This window comes from Thamnophis elegans, chromosome 9 (assembly GCF_009769535.1).
Source record: "Thamnophis elegans isolate rThaEle1 chromosome 9, rThaEle1.pri, whole genome shotgun sequence".
NCBI classification, from domain to species: domain Eukaryota; kingdom Metazoa; phylum Chordata; class Lepidosauria; order Squamata; family Colubridae; genus Thamnophis; species Thamnophis elegans.
The window spans coordinates 19,997,658-20,013,595 of record NC_045549.1 but is presented as its reverse complement, the minus strand read 5'-3'; the positions used below and the strand labels follow the sequence as shown (position 1 = coordinate 20,013,595).

Genomic DNA, 15,938 nt, shown 5'->3' with positions numbered 1-15,938 from the left:
GCATGTGGCATGTCGCTCGATCTTGTGCCAGGGTTTCCCAGGAAGTCGTGTCAATTTCCAGGGACTTGAAGGAGGCTTTGTATCACTTCCTTTGTCCCCCTTGCGATTGCTTTCCTTGAAACAGCTCACCATAGAGGAGGTGTTTGGGGATGCAATGGTCCGGCAGCCTGCAGATTTATTACTGGAGAATTACTGCAGAAATGAATAGCAGTATTCTTTACTAAAATTAAACGATTTACATTTGCTTTAACTAGGTTATATTATTTTCTCAGAACTGAATAATCTGAACCCCTAAGGGTATATATAATTCTTCATGTGACTTTTGATGAATTGAATGAATCCAGGAATCATTACCAAATAATAAGGCATTAATAGAAAACAATCATATAGTTACAGGAATATTTTTCAACAGAATAATTCCTGATACCACCCCAGTGTAATATTAGCATTAATATGGATGCTTAACACCATGTGTGACATAGAGCACTGAGCTGTCGATCCAGAATGTGGATGCATTCAGTGTGCGGTTTAGAATGAATTGAGATTGGGAATTATTGAATATTTTAGCTAGTCGGTTTGCTGACTGTTTTGTGGGGTTTGTCAAGTGCGTCCCTGGATGGTATGGGTTGCTTTGGGGAGATCAAGTTTAATAGCAGAGGAGTGGATGTGTGAATAGAATGGCAAAGAACAATAAGGGAGGGGGCTCCCACAGTGTCCCTCATGGGTTAAAAAATTCTAAATTAGAGGAAAAATGGAAATCAAAGTACTGATGGAACAAAGGGAGATTAATTTTGTTTTATTATTATTTTCAATTTCATTTACATGCCATCCATATCAGTGTCTAGAATGACTAGGGGAAAAGGGCTAGATTATTTTGAAGGATGGGAAACTGAACATCAGAGTCCAGTTCCCATTTCTGATACTCTGTCCTCAAAAGTTTTTCTCATTCTAGACGAGATACAAACATGTACAAAGGAATTCATTTACAAAGGCATTTACTTAATCATACTATCACAAACAATGGCAGGCAGAGTGTGCTCAAAACTGCATGTTTTGAGCACTCCCAAATTTCTTTAAAACTTGCCTACAAGACCCTTCTTGTAACCGAAGTCCAAAGCAGCAGACAGAAGTGTCATTGGACAGAGCCCAATGGTCTCAGTATCATAGGCAGATCATTGACTGCTCTGGAGTCTGAGGATATCTGTTTCCACAGGCAGGAGTCAGGACACAAATCAAGAGTTTCCTAGAGATGGATCACTTGTTCCCACAAGGAAATTAGGTTACATCTTGAGACGTTATCTTTTCTGAGCATGGGACTATAGGCAACTCCAAGGTCTGCAAAGCCCTCAAAGTCAGATATGATTGGACTGGTCTAATTAATAAGGGAGGACAACGGTAATTTTAAAATTCAAAACATGAACATTGCAAAGCACTTAGTAACATTGGTGGTGTGCAGGAATGTGACTCAACAGGATAATCAATAATCTTAGCCTGTGCAATGAAAATAAATCCTAGAGAACTGATTGGGAGAATAATACAAAAAGCATTATGCACAAAACAAGTAGGCGTCACTGTGCAAAGCACAAAATATCATGTTATACTTACCCTAGCTCAGGGGTGGGTTTCTGTACCGGTTGGTACCGGTTGCTTTGTGTGCACACATGCCGCATGTTGCTCACACACATGCACAGTTGACTGTAATTTGTTCTGCACATGCGCAGAAACATGCCATCAATGGCAGAAAAGACCGGGGAACTGGTTCGGGGATGTGGCCAGCCTGGGTCACTGCCGGTTCTGCGACCCAGGCCGAATCCCGCTACCAGTTCGGCCGAATTGAGAGCAACGCACCTCTGCCCTAGCTGGTTTGTCTTAGATAATATGGACATTTCAAGACTGGGCCATTTTTCCTTGTGGAGAGATGCCTTGCTCCTGAGAGTTTGTTGCCTAGCTGTTAATTTTGCAGTTGCATGTAGGAAGAGTTCTTTGGGAGTAGTTCTTTTTAATTAATATAAAAAAGTGCCAACAATTAGATGATGTCCATATTCTCTGCTCAAGGATATTATTCTTTATCATATTCAGACTTTTTTTGGCATTCCCCATTTTTCTTTATTTATTTCCTGGGATCGCAGAAGAACTCAGTTAGTAGGTCACACCCCAGTTTTGCTTAAATGAAAAAAGAGGAACATGAGTAGGAATGATACTCATTTGATTGCATAGCCACTGGCAAACCTTAATTGCTATACTTTCAAAGATTATATTTTGTTATAATTATCCTAGGTTAAATTCCAGTGGGGAACTCTATTATAGCATGAAAAATTGTAAAAAATCTGCCACTCTTATTATTAGTTTCAATTTATAATGGACTTTTTCATAATAGGTAATCAGGAATCTAGCTTTGTAAGTATTAAGGAACTTAGTAGACCATAAAATCTGATAGTCTTCACTACATTGTGGCTTTTCTCTCCTGAAACAAGACTAGATGGGTATACATGCCATCATTTTCATGCAACTCTCCCCTTTTTCCATTATTATTTCCTTTGATAGAATTTCTTACATTCCATACTGATATTAAATATGTTTAAAAATCTTCCTGATTATGTGCTCTTGGTAACAAACGAACGTTCAAAGGATGTCTTAATATTTACATACTCCTTTGTTACCATTCTTAATTTTGCTGTCCAGTCAGATGTCAAATAATTACAATAATAGCATTTCAGACAAGTTATGTCAGCCTTATGCATACCATTAATGCATTAATGTGTCAAAACAACAGTGAATGACACAGCTCCAGGCAGTCTTAAAAGCTACTAATGGCTGCCCCACTCCAAGGAATTGATTTGCAAGCAACCCTAAAGCTATAAAACTTTCTCACTGATATATGGTTTCACAAGCTTTGTACTTACGAGTCACCTCACTTTTGGCAGATAGCTAATAGTTGCTTTAATATGAAAGCCATCCACAGAAACAACATGCTTCATTTTGCCCTCTTAGACAATTAGTAATGAATGTCACTAGTAAAAAGACATCCCTTGTCAAATTCAAATATGCTTTTCTGGTATTTCGCAAGACAAAATCAGATTTACAAAGATGTTGATATTATAAAGTTTTCTGTATTTGTATTAATTAAGTTCAGTTTATTGGATAACCAAGCAGAGTTAAACCATTTGTAATATTAAAGCATTGAAATAACAAGATAAAGCACAGTATGAGAAAAATTGGTACTCATTGTTAATTGGTTCCGGTAGATGCGACAAGTACTAAAAAGGACAAGTGCCAAACCAACCCCAAGACTTAACATGTGATATTTTGTTTCGACTAGGAAGGACTTCTTTTTCCTCTATCCGGTATTTTCCCAGCATGATTGACTTCCTGTCTGTCCTCTGCAGCCATCTCCCTCCTCCTAGCATGGCTGACTTCCTGTCCATTTTCCATTGTCCCCATTTTCTTATCACAGTGTTTCAAGTACCAAAGAAATGATGAGTACCAGGACATTTTTGTGTCAAAATGTGTCAAGTACCAAATTTGACAAATTTTGAAGCAGTCAAGTACTGAGATGCCACTACAATGTTTACTACAGATTACAAAGTTAATAAGCTACCAATTGAACTGCCATTAATTTTAAAAATTTCTAGTATTGGAAAACACTTTCTTAATACATTGAATCTGTAACAGCTGTAACGTATTATCTTTAAATTAATATTATCAATTAAACTTGAATGTATTAACTCTTTTCCAGATGATAAGCGGTCATCTTTGTCAGAAAGAAATCGATCAGATTTGAGAGCTTTGCATTATGTAACACCACAGGATAGGCATCCTGTTGACACTTGATTCTCTAGACCCGGACTATGTATACCAGGGGTAGTCAACCTTTTTATACCTACCGCCCACTTTTGTATCTCTGTTAGTAGTAAAATTTTCTAACCACCCACCGGTTCCACAGTAATAGTAATTTATAAAGTAGGGAAGTAACTTTACTTTATAAAATTTATAAAGCAGAGTTACAGCAAATCCCTACCACCCACCATGAAAGCTGGAACGCCCACTAGTGGGCAGTAGGGACTAGGTTGACTACCACTGATGTCAACTCTCATTCAAATGTCTCAGTATTAATGAACTGCAATCCCTTCTGCTGATAAATCATTGGGGAATATAGGAGACTAGAATAATTAGGTAGCTTCACCACCTTGAGTTGACCAAATGTAAAGGTGGTATAAAAATCTCATCATTATCACCCCTAATTTAAATATCACACATAGATTTGCTGATTAGAACATAGAATAATAGAGTTGAAAAGGACTTTGGAGGTTTCTGGTCTTACTCCCTGCTCAAGAAGGAGCCGCTATACACGTGATGGCAAACCTATGGCACAAGTGCCACAGGTGGTATGCAGAGCCATCTCTGCGGTCATGACAGCTGTTGCCCTAGCCCAGCTCCACTGTGCATATGCGCATGTCTTGGCTTCCAGGTTGGTGCAAGAGGCCTTCCAGACCCAAAACAGGACGTGTGGGCACATGTGCATGCATTGCATTATGGGTGTGGGTGCACGTACCCGCTATCGCACATGTGCATGCACACTTTTGGAACGCAATGAGAAAAAGGTTAGCCATCACTGCCCTATACCATTTCAGACAAATGGCTGTCCAGTCTCTTTTTGAAAGCCTCCAGTGATGGAGCACCCCAAACTTCTGAAGGCAAGCAATTCCATTGTTCCTCCGCTGTTCTGTTCTTCACTGTTCTTCGGTTCTTCTATTCAGGCCACATGTGAGCCATAACTCAACGGAGCAGGCATGACAATTATGAATGCAGCCCCACAAGGAAATATGAGATGGGATTAAAGAGGAGGATATAAGCCGGACAGCAATTAAATGTTTACTGTTTACTATTTTCTATGGCCTACTTGGAATTGTAATATTTGGGTGGCATGTGTTCTGAACTCTAAGCTCTAGATTCACTCTGCCTGAGTCTTCATAATCCTTCTGCTTCTGAAATATAGTTTCCAATTAAATTTGGACTTATTTTGGATTTCAGAAGCAGAGCCAGGATAATTTAAAAAGAAAGAAAGAAAAACCCCTACTATATAATTCCAAGTTCAGTGTTCCATCTAAGGTGTGAATACATTTAGTTAATACTTTCTCCGAGGCAGCTTTAATTCTCTCAGCTCCATAAACAGTAGAATTTCAAGTGCTATACTTCATTTTCAGTTGGGTTTTGCTTTCAAAGGTGCTGAAAATATAATTGAAAAAATCAAATTAAAAGTGCTAATTGTTTCTCTGCTATTCTCTTGATGCTATGTATGCTGTTGGGAAAGATTGCTTCTTCACTATTAAAGAAATTTGTCATTATCTGAATCTATATCCCAGAATCAGTAACTTATGATAAAATGACAAGCATAAAAGAAAAAAAAAAGATGGAATTAATGTAAGGGGGTTTTTTTCATTTCAAGAATTGCTGACAATTTGTAGATACTTATCAGCTCAGTTCATTCAACCTTTAAATTGTCTCTCATGTTGTACATAGCTCACATACTGTATGATCAGTAAAATTGTACCGTAGTTGTGTATAATATTTGGGAGAGAATATTATTTTATCTGCTTCTAAATACATGGACTCAGCCTATTGAAATGCATGTAATATAATAATAGATTTCCACTCTGCTCCTGAAGGTGGTCATAGACCATGGAAACACTACAGAAGCATTCAGGCAATCATTTCATTTCAGGAAACAGTTGAGGTTTATGAATTGCATTTTGAATTCATATAGTGCTTATTGCTATATTGTATGCTACAACAGAGGCATCAAGCAATCATTTAATATTCTGTGCAAATCATTCCTATTCATTATGCAATAGGAGAGAATCTCAACTTATTTCCTGTAATTTCTCTAAGGTCTATAAAAGTTTTAATATATTTAAAAATAGTGCAGTGCAGTTTCTTTAAAAAAAAATACTAATGCAAGGAAACAAAAAGTTCTGGGTAGAAACCTGAAGGAAGTGGGAGGGCCAAGTTATGCCTATTTATTGATTCCTGTTGGAAGATATGTTGTAGAATAGTCATTGAAAAGAAAGAGCAATATTGAAAACAAACAGTCAGCTACAAAGAGGATGCCGACAGGAGCGATTTGGGTTGTTTGATCATGGGATGTGTTTCCATGATGATGCCGGGCAATATCCTTTTCCAGAACTGGGAAGAATTTGTTTGGAATGTACCTTATACACTTGATTTTGAATGAAAAATCTCTGGAAGAAATAAGCGAATTCAGAAAATACATTAGGACTGCGTCTGGATCAATGTTTCCAGGATGTGAAAACACCCAATATGGAAAGGAATAGTTCAAACTACTTAACTTTCCGAGATGGCGGATGTGGCACAGTGGTTAGAGTGCAGTGCTGGAAACTACTTCAGCTGACTGCTAGCTGCAGCTCTGCAGTTCAAATCCCACCAGGCTCAAGGTTGACTCAGCCTTCCATCCTTCTGAGGTGGGTAAAATGAAGACCCAGATGGTTGGGGGCAATAGGCTGACTCTAAACCGCTTAGAGAGGGCTGTAAAAAGCACTATAAAGTGGCATATAAGTGTAAGTGCTATTGCTATTTCACTCCCTATCAAACACCGATAGAAATCAGAGGAAGGAGGTGAACCAGCACAAAACTATGCATCCCCAACCCCAGGTCTGAAGCCAACTCAAAAGGATACTGTGGTCAATAGTATTGAAAGCTGTCGGGGTCAAGAAAAGTTGGAATGAACGCTCTATCTCCATCTTGCTCCTGTTACTCTAAAAGCAAGACAAATGCCATATCTGAGCCTGAAATCTGCCTGTAAAAGGTCCAGATAATCTACTAGTATCTCATCCAGGAATTTTTGTAGCTGCAGTTACCTTTGTAGTTACCTTCTCAACATGCCATGAGTTTTCATGGGTAAGAGGACACTTGAAACTGGGGCTCCCCAGACCTTATCCAACACCCTTGTCACTATACCACCCTAGATATGGATGGAGAGATTAAAGAAGATGAACTTTGCAGATATATGCAGACTCTATTTGACGAAATAAAACATTTTTAAAAGACCGAAACATCCAGTAACATTGAGAAGAGGTTCAAACAGACATGCCCCCAATTCACTGAAATATAAGGAGGAGGAGGAGAAGGTATAGCACAGTCAGATGTTCAAGTTTCTGTTGTCCTAGCCCCGTGATGGCGAACCTATGGCACGCATGCCACAGGTGGCACACAGAGCCATGTTTGCCGGCATGGCAGCCCTAGCCTTCCCAAATTTGTGGTTGGGTCGTTGGGTCGTTTTTCGCACAGGGGGTGTTGCACACGCATGCGGGGGCAGTGGTATTGCGCACGCATGCACAGGTGGGTGGGCATGTGTGCACACGCTATAGAGAAATAGAGAAGCACCAAGTGGCTGGTTTTGGAACACCTTTAGAAAAAGGTTAGCCATTACTGTCCTAGCCAGTCTGTCCTATGATGAAAGAAAGGGACCAAAAGCACCATGCAATTTCTGTTGCAGAATGTATAGATCCCTAGGATATCTGTAATCAAGCTCAAAATATAAAGAAAGTGGCATTTCAAGAAAGCAAAGCCTGTGTGTCCTCCCTACACAGAGACAGTGCAATAGATGAAACAGAAGGGATCAAAATATTTTTGAAATGTCAGATTTTTTTCTTATATAATTGCGCAGGGCGTGTGCACAATCCAAGTGCCATTCGTTTGTTTATTTATTGAGATAGTTATTACCCAGCCTTTTCATCATGTCCTCAATTTCTGGTAATTAAACTCTGAAGATGAACAAATATGTAAAGTCTTATTTTAATTGTTTACATGACAGAAGGGGTATGAATGAGGCTCCTGACTGAACCAATATACTCAGCTTCCATCTGCATTCTTCTGCAAGTCAAATTGAACAGTTTGTCTTCCCAATAGTAAGAAGATATCACCAACCTATGTTTGAGAGACCTTAAAAGCCTATTTCTGTAATTACAGTATGGTTGCAAATATGAATAATAGACCTTTATCCAAGGCAGTATATTTTATTTCATAAAGCTGATGAAGCATTGGGACAAAATAATAGCTCTGTTGGGGAGGGTTGGAGATAATTTGATTTATGAAGGCCAATTCAGTCTTATGTTCACCTCCCAAAAACCAAACCAAACCCTGTGGATATTTGTATAGTAGTAGAAGAATAGATTTGTGTATATGTAGGGGAATGAAGTAGAGCATGGCCAAAAGAAACATTAATATGTATACACTTTTTTTGCCTTCTATTTTAAATAATGCTCAATGAAAAAAAAATTAAACAATGTTAAATTTAAATACCAAAACCATTTTTGCAGCTAGCAGAATTGCATAGCCGAAGGCTACAGTTTCAGAAAGGCTACATCTTGCATCCTTTTGAATTTTCATGAACTGCTTTTTGATTGGCTGCAATTTAATAGGAATGTAGACTATTGTACTGACAAAAGGATCTTGGTGTCGCTGCAGAATCCATTGTATGTGTTACCATTATGCCGCAGAAAGCTTATAATTAACTAATAACCTTTATCTAAAGAGAGTTTGTGTGCGTATGAAAAAGTAAATTTCAGGACCCCTACTGTTTCACGAGATGATGTTTTGTATGAACTCATTAATTTGAGAATACTGGTTTTCAAATATATTCTATTTAAAGCTGAAGGCCAATATGTTTTTTTTTGTTTGCATATTAGCATCAAACTTCCACAAAATAATGAATAAATCATATAGCATCACATAGCAAACAATTTAAATATTTGGGTGGGTGGAGTGATTTAGCTCATGAGGGGCAATTCAAGGTTTCACTGGACTTTTTAATGTGCTTTTGTATAAACTGGTATGCAAAATCTTTCTGCTTTATTCAATAATTAGTTTGGATAAGTTATGACACGTGTGAAACCCAAGGGCTGGTTCCTTTCAAAATAAATTTGAAAGCTACTGGAACTTAAACTTGAGTCAAAAGTAAGACTTTGGAAGAAGTTTGAATCACTTGTTTATAGGACAGCTGGTAGTCGATTTTACTGATTCGCTGAACTGCGCGAAATCATAACAACTGGTTTGCCTGAACCGGTCCAAACCAGCTGAATCCCACCCTCTGAGACTGGCCCAGCTGAAAAAAGAGATTGGGAGCATGTTTTCGCTGGCAGAGGCACCGTGGGCTGATCCTTCACTGTTTCCAGTCCCATGGGCCAGAACTAAGCACCCCACAGGCCGAATCTGGCCCCCGGGCCTTGAGTTTGGTATCCCTGCTCTAGATGCTAGTGACCCTCATTCAGTAGCTTGAAAAAATATTTTTTCCTCTCTTGGACTATCCTATGATTCCCCTCAAACAATTGTGATCTTCTGATTATTCTTGAAGAAATTTAATAAAAGCAAATAGGTACAACTGCTACAGACTATTAACAAAAGTATTAATGCTTTATCCTATGCACCTTCAGTCAAGTGAACAGAATAAAAATATATTTGATCTATCCTAAAGTTGTCCCCCCCCCCAAAAAAAAACAGAATTTTTATTAAGTTTCAAATTGTATTTATTGTTGGCCATCTTGAATGTCCTATAACTAGGAATAACTGAGACAACAATAATAATGGTTACTGGAAATAAGCTAATGAAATTCCTTTGCATTTTTCTCCTTATTTATAGTTTTTTGTTCCAATTTGCAATTCTAAGCCAGTTTTTCACTCTGAATATATAGCTATAGGCCACACTCTCTAATTTATGTAAAACACTAATTTGGGGAACCTTTGATTCATTGTTGATTTTTCTAATGTACAGTTTTTTGCTGACTGGTTCTGTATGATTTTGTTGTGTGCATATTCGACAACAGATTTTATCCCACGTTTTACTCACTTTTAGAGGAGAGTAGCTACCATTGCTTTTATACAGATATGGACTGTTATTCAGGGCATTTCGGTCTAATGTTTGGATTATGCGTAACATCAAGGCAATTGTTTTTGCACCTATGCTCTGTTCTTCAGAGAAGCACATGCTCTCAGTGTACATAAAGTAAATATAAAATTGAGTACATTCATCAAGAATCATAAGAAACAACACTTAGTGATAGTCATAGGTTACTATAAGCAAATCATACTAGGAAACAAATAAAACAATATAAATTGTAAAAATACAAGCAATATGATTATAGTCATAAGTGTGAAGAGTTAGGTACTAGGAAAGAGGTAGGTACTAGGAAGGAAGAGAAGAATAATAGTAATACAGTCTTAGTAGATAATTTGACAGTTGTGGGAATTTGTTGTTTAGCAGAGTGATGGTATTCGGGGGGAAACTGTCGTCGTGTCTAGTTGTTCTGGTGTGCAGTGCCCGAAAGCATCGTTTTGAGGGTAGAAGTTGAAACAATTTATGTCCAGGATGTGAGGGGTCTGTAGATATTTTCACAGCCCTCTTTTTGATTCATGCAGTATACAGGTCCTCAATGGAAGGCAGGTTGGTAGCAATTGTTTTTTCTGCAGTTCTAATTATCTGTTGAAGTCTGAGATGATCGGCAACCAACATTCTTTTGTCAAAAATGTATACTTATTATAAAATCAGGACATACTCTGTTTACAAATATTATATCCTTGCAAGAAAAATATATATATGAAGTGGTACTTTGGCTACTAATTTTCATTAAGAGCCAAGGTGGCGCAGTGGTTAAATGCAGCACTGCAGGCTACTGCTAGATCAGCAGGTCAGCGGTTCAAATCTCACCGGAATGTACCTTATACACTTGATTTTGAATGAAAAATCTCTGGAAGAAATAAGCGAATTCAGAAAATACATTAGGACTGCGTCTGGATCAATGTTTCCAGGATGTGAAAACACCCAATATGGAAAGGAATAGTTCAAACTACTTAACTTTCCGAGATGGCGGATGTGGCACAGTGGTTAGAGTGCAGTGCTGGAAACTACTTCAGCTGACTGCTAGCTGCAGCTCTGCAGTTCAAATCTCACCGGCTCAGGGTTGACTCAGCCTTCCATCCTTCCGAGGTGGGTAAAATGAGGACCCAGATTGTTGGGGGCAATATGCTGACTCTCTGTAAACCGCTTAGAGAGGCCTGAAAGGCCTATGAAGCGGTATATAAGTCTACTGCTATTGCTATATTGCTATTGCTATTATGCTTAAATTATTTTGCTGCCAATTCATTAAAAATATGAACCTGAATAACTCATATAAATTCACATTTCTTTGGAAGAGTGCTTACTAGAAGCCTACAGGGTTCTAATAATAATGTGTTGATGCAAATAAATAAATAACTGAGTTGTTGTTATGGGTATATACCAATTAACTCTCAAGAGGTATAGTCTCACAATTATTTTATGTATTCACTAATGTTACTGTATCTTATTGTCAAACAAATTATTAATTTAAAAATGATTCTATTTTTCCTGCATTCTAGAAGTTTGTTAGACTTCCATGTATAAGGTTAACTTTCTTTTACAAATAATGTTTCCCCCCTCAAAAAAACTTTCTCATATTCCTATCACAATGCATGTTTTTAAATTTTCCACAGCTCAGTCCACTTTTAAGGGATACTGTCTTGAAGAGAACATACAATGTTTCATTAAATAATCCAGTTATGATACGAGTGAGAAGTGCCATCTTTAAATCTGCAAGAGACAGAGAAGACCTTTTTTGTACATCTGATCAACAGGACTCCAAAATGTGAGTATGGCAGCCTTCTGCTTCTTTGTTTATTGATGTAGCTGATACCATCTCAAGACAATTTATTCTGTGAAGGAGCTTCCATCTGCCTCACTTCTTTCCCAATGCTCCCATTTTCTTCAACCACACAAATGTCATCGCTATGGGTGGTTCTCTATGTATGTTCACAATTGAGACCAGAATTTTTCTTTTTAAGCAGCCAGTTGTTAAGGGAGTCATGCAGAGGTGGGTTGCTCCTGGTTCGGCCCGTTTCGGATGAACCGGCGGTGGCCCGCCTGGACGCTTCTGCACATGCGCAGAAGTGTAGTGCGCGAGCGTGAGCATGAGCGAACCGCTAGTGCCGGGATTTGCAACCCACCTCTGGAGTCATGCCCAATTTTACATTTTTTTTTGCCATGGTTGCTAAGTGAATCACTGCACTGTAAATATGAAGACTCGTCATAAGTCATTGTTTTCAGTGTCATAGTAACTTTAAACAGTCACTAAAGAAATGGTTGTTACGGGTTAACAAAATCAGAAATGAGGAGGTGATAAGCTGCCCGGGAAAGCCAAGGAAATCATGAAAACCATAAAAAAGTGAAAGTTAGAATATTTTAGACAAGTGATGCGACACCCAGAAAAAATACGGAATACTTCACTTAATCCTCCAAGGAAAGTTTGAAGGCAAATGAGATCCAGGCAAAAGAAGAACATCATGGCTTCCAAATCTGAGGGACTGGTTTGGACAAAACTCAGCACCACTTTTTCGTGTGGCTGTTCCGCTGTTGACATAAATGGGATCACCAACATGATCTCCAATGTCCGATGATGGATATGGCACAAGAAGAAAGAAATGGTTGTAAGTTGAGATCTATCTGTATTGTTCTGCATGGATAAGGAAGGGTGCTGGCTAATGGTGGAGCAGAAAATGTGATTCTCCAGATAATAACCTGCTCTCTTTGGTGATGGTGTGAAGGGTTAGGGTTATTTATGAAGTGCTGTGGCCACCAGGAGTCAAGATGGTCTTGAAGTATTTTTAAAAAACTTCAAATAAATAGAGGAATAGCTTTTCAGTGGCTTACAACTCAAGAAAATACAATGGGGCTCTACATGGGGCTGCCCCTGAAGAGTGTTCGGAGACTACAGTTGGTCCAGAATGCAGCCGCGCGAGCGATATCGGGTGTACCTAGATACACCCATGTTACACCTATCCTCCGCGAGCTGCACTGGCTTCCCATCGGTCTCCGGACGCGCTTCAAGGTGTTGGTTGTCACCTTTAAAGCCCTACATGGCCTAGGACCTGGATATCTGCGGGACCGCCTCCTGCCACATACCTCCCAATGACCTATAAGATCTCACAGGCTGGGCCTCCTCCGGGTGCCATCGACCGGGCAATGCCGGCTGGCGACCACTCGGGGGAGGGCTTTCTCTGTAGCTGCTCCGGCCCTGTGGAACGATCTGCCTGCGGACATCCGGACCCTTCCCACTCTCTCGGCCTTCCGAAAAGCCACTAAAACCTGGCTGTTCCGGCAGGCCTGGGGCTGTTGACCCCATAATGAGGTCTAGCCCCATCTAGGATTGAGTGTATGGTGTGTTGTTTTTAAATCTATCTTTTCTTTTTCCTATATTTTAGTTTTTATTTTATACTTGTATTTGTAAGCCACCCGGAGTCCTACGGGATTGGGCGGCATATAAATTTTATTAAATTCAAATTCAAAATTCAATTCAATTTACTAATGTGAGAGCAGCATAATAATTTTGCTTTGTAATTACTTAAGACAAAGATTCTGAGACTATTATATGGAAAAGGAAAATATCATAATTTTGAAAATCAGTGTTAAAAAGTATTTTCATACAGTCTTTTAAATATCTAACTAAGGTTGGGCTTTTGAGATATGTAAGTACGATAACAAAGAAGAAGGAACAAAATGCTCCTTCTCATCTAGAAAAGGTCACTGCGGAAAACCATGTTAAATGTTCAATCCTTTTTGTTATGTCTCTTTGCAGGCAGAATGAAACTTCCGTATCTGATAATAAGTGATACCATTGAAACGTCTGTTGTAAAGAAAACCGTGATTTAATGTCTTTCTTGCATCAACTGCTGAAGAACAAAACACTGACTTGCACTCTTCAGAAATACAATATCTATTCTGAGAAGATATTTTTTGTTTCCAAACTTTTCTTGATAACAAATGCTATCATATTATTTTTTTCTACATTCCTGATATGTATTCTTGTGTATCTTCAAGAATTAATAAAGAAACCTAAAGGCAATATTCCCTTTTAAATTTATTATTCGAGTGTAGGCATATTGTAGTTTTGGATACATAATTTTTTTAATTTATTAAATTTATAAGCCACGTAACCAGAGATGGGTTGCTCCCAGTTCGGCCTGGCCCGGGTGAACTGGTAGTGGTGGCGGTGGGAGCCTCTGCCCACCCACCTGGACACTTCTGCGCATGTGCAGAAACATCACACATGCATGCGAGCAAACCAGTAGTAAAAAAAATGGCAACCCACCACTGTACTTAACCCTATTTAGACTGGGCAGAATACCACATTAAATCATATTAAAATGAACAAGGATGTGAGGGCAATCTATCTGTGACATCTTTCTTCCCACAGAGTACCAGAGTTGATTCAGTTGACCTAGTTGGCTAGGTTGGAATCCCCTTCCTCCCTCATGGCTCTGTGTGCCTCCTTCCTCAAGTGGCACGTTTGATGGAAGAGGACAACCATGCCAGGTAGAATAAGTGTACCAATCTCCAGTCAAGGGTATACAATAGCTGTGGTTTCCTGCTAGGACCTCCAAACAAATTCAAAAGAAAAACAGGCATTTAGGAAAAATATCCCCACAAATTCAAAATGAGCAATATAACACATAAGATGCGACATCTACTCAAGCCCAAAGTTTGGGGAACAGCAGATTTAAAGCACCCTTTGAACAAAGTTAGGGTGAGGGGGCGAACAAATGTTTCTGGGGGAATGTTGTTTCACAGAGGAGGTATTGGAGGCTTTCAAAAACGGGAAAAATATCTGGGGAAGAGTTTATTGAAATTGGATTTGTCCATTATTGCGTCGATTGACAAAAACTGTTTCATAGCTTTAGGTGTGTTCATATATTCATACTCTGTTTCCCTGAAAATAAGACCTCCCCGATAATAAGCCCAATCGGGCTTTTGTGCTCATGCACTAAAATAAGCCCCTCCCCTGAAAATAAGCCCTCCCCAAAAATATTGCAACACAGCAGCATCCATGAGGTGACCACGCTTGCCACCTCCTGTACCTCAAAAATAATAAGGCCTCCCCAAAAATAAGGCCAACCACTTATTTTGGGGGACAAAAGAAAATAAGACCCTGTCTTATTTTCGGGGAACCATGGTATATCAAACTCAATTAAATCTTGAAAGTACAAATTGGCTCTTATCTCTAAATCAGTGAATAGCCAGTCCAGATTTACCCAATGCAAATGAGTACCATTTTAACAATGCTTAAAAGATCTAATATTCTTGTGAAAGTGATTGCTCAATGTGAGAGTATTGCCTTCTTGAAATCAGACACAGCATTGGAGTCACCAGATGCTACATTTAGAATATAAATGAAGGGATTTAAGTTTGAATGCAAATTACCACTAGCCGGCATATACAATAATGTGTTCAGGTTCTATAATAGTAGAACTAATTACCATGACACTGTTTTGAAGAAAACAGTTTCTAGCACTTAACAAGGTGTTCGTAGCAATGCAGGATTCATAAGGGATCAACCACGCAATCTGTTACTGTTGGGCCTTTCTCTCTCCTAGTTTAATGATGAATGAAACTTAATATTTAAATAGGCTGTCAACTGATACAGAAATGAAAACTATTAAAGAAAGAGTTGAAATTGCGAAATCTGCATAATTAGTATTCTTGAAAGGAGACTCAAAATGAGTTTTATGTAGACAATATACAGATGTAAGTGCTAGCCTTAACCAAGCACAAAAGCTAACTACCAATTAAAAAGCATACTGAATCTATCATTACTACAGTCAGCAGTCAAGTGCCTTAAACTCACTGTAATCCTACTGATAACTTTTTTTTATCACATACTAATAAAGAACTACTACATCACAATCAATTATGAGTCATTCACAGTAATATTAGAGGTATGTTGCCGGCAAAATGTGACAGCCTCTATGCATTCACATGCAAATTCCATTTTAATTAATTAAAACATTTATGTGCAACTGGCAAATTACACCATGACAAGTATGAAATGTTATCTTATTTCAATGTAACTATGTTA

At 38.6% G+C, this 15,938-nt stretch overlaps 1 protein-coding gene across 1 annotated transcript in view; it reads left to right on the top strand.

Annotated features, from left to right (window-relative positions):
• The window catches only part of STPG2 (sperm tail PG-rich repeat containing 2), a 190,559-nt gene extending 176,864 nt beyond the window's left edge, over window positions 1–13,695 (top strand). Inside the window, 2 exon segments of the mRNA XM_032224340.1 lie at window positions 11,524–11,675; window positions 13,662–13,695. Coding sequence (XP_032080231.1) covers window positions 11,524–11,675; window positions 13,662–13,695 — 186 coding nt within the window.
• Window positions 13,696–15,938: the final 2,243 nt, after the last annotated feature.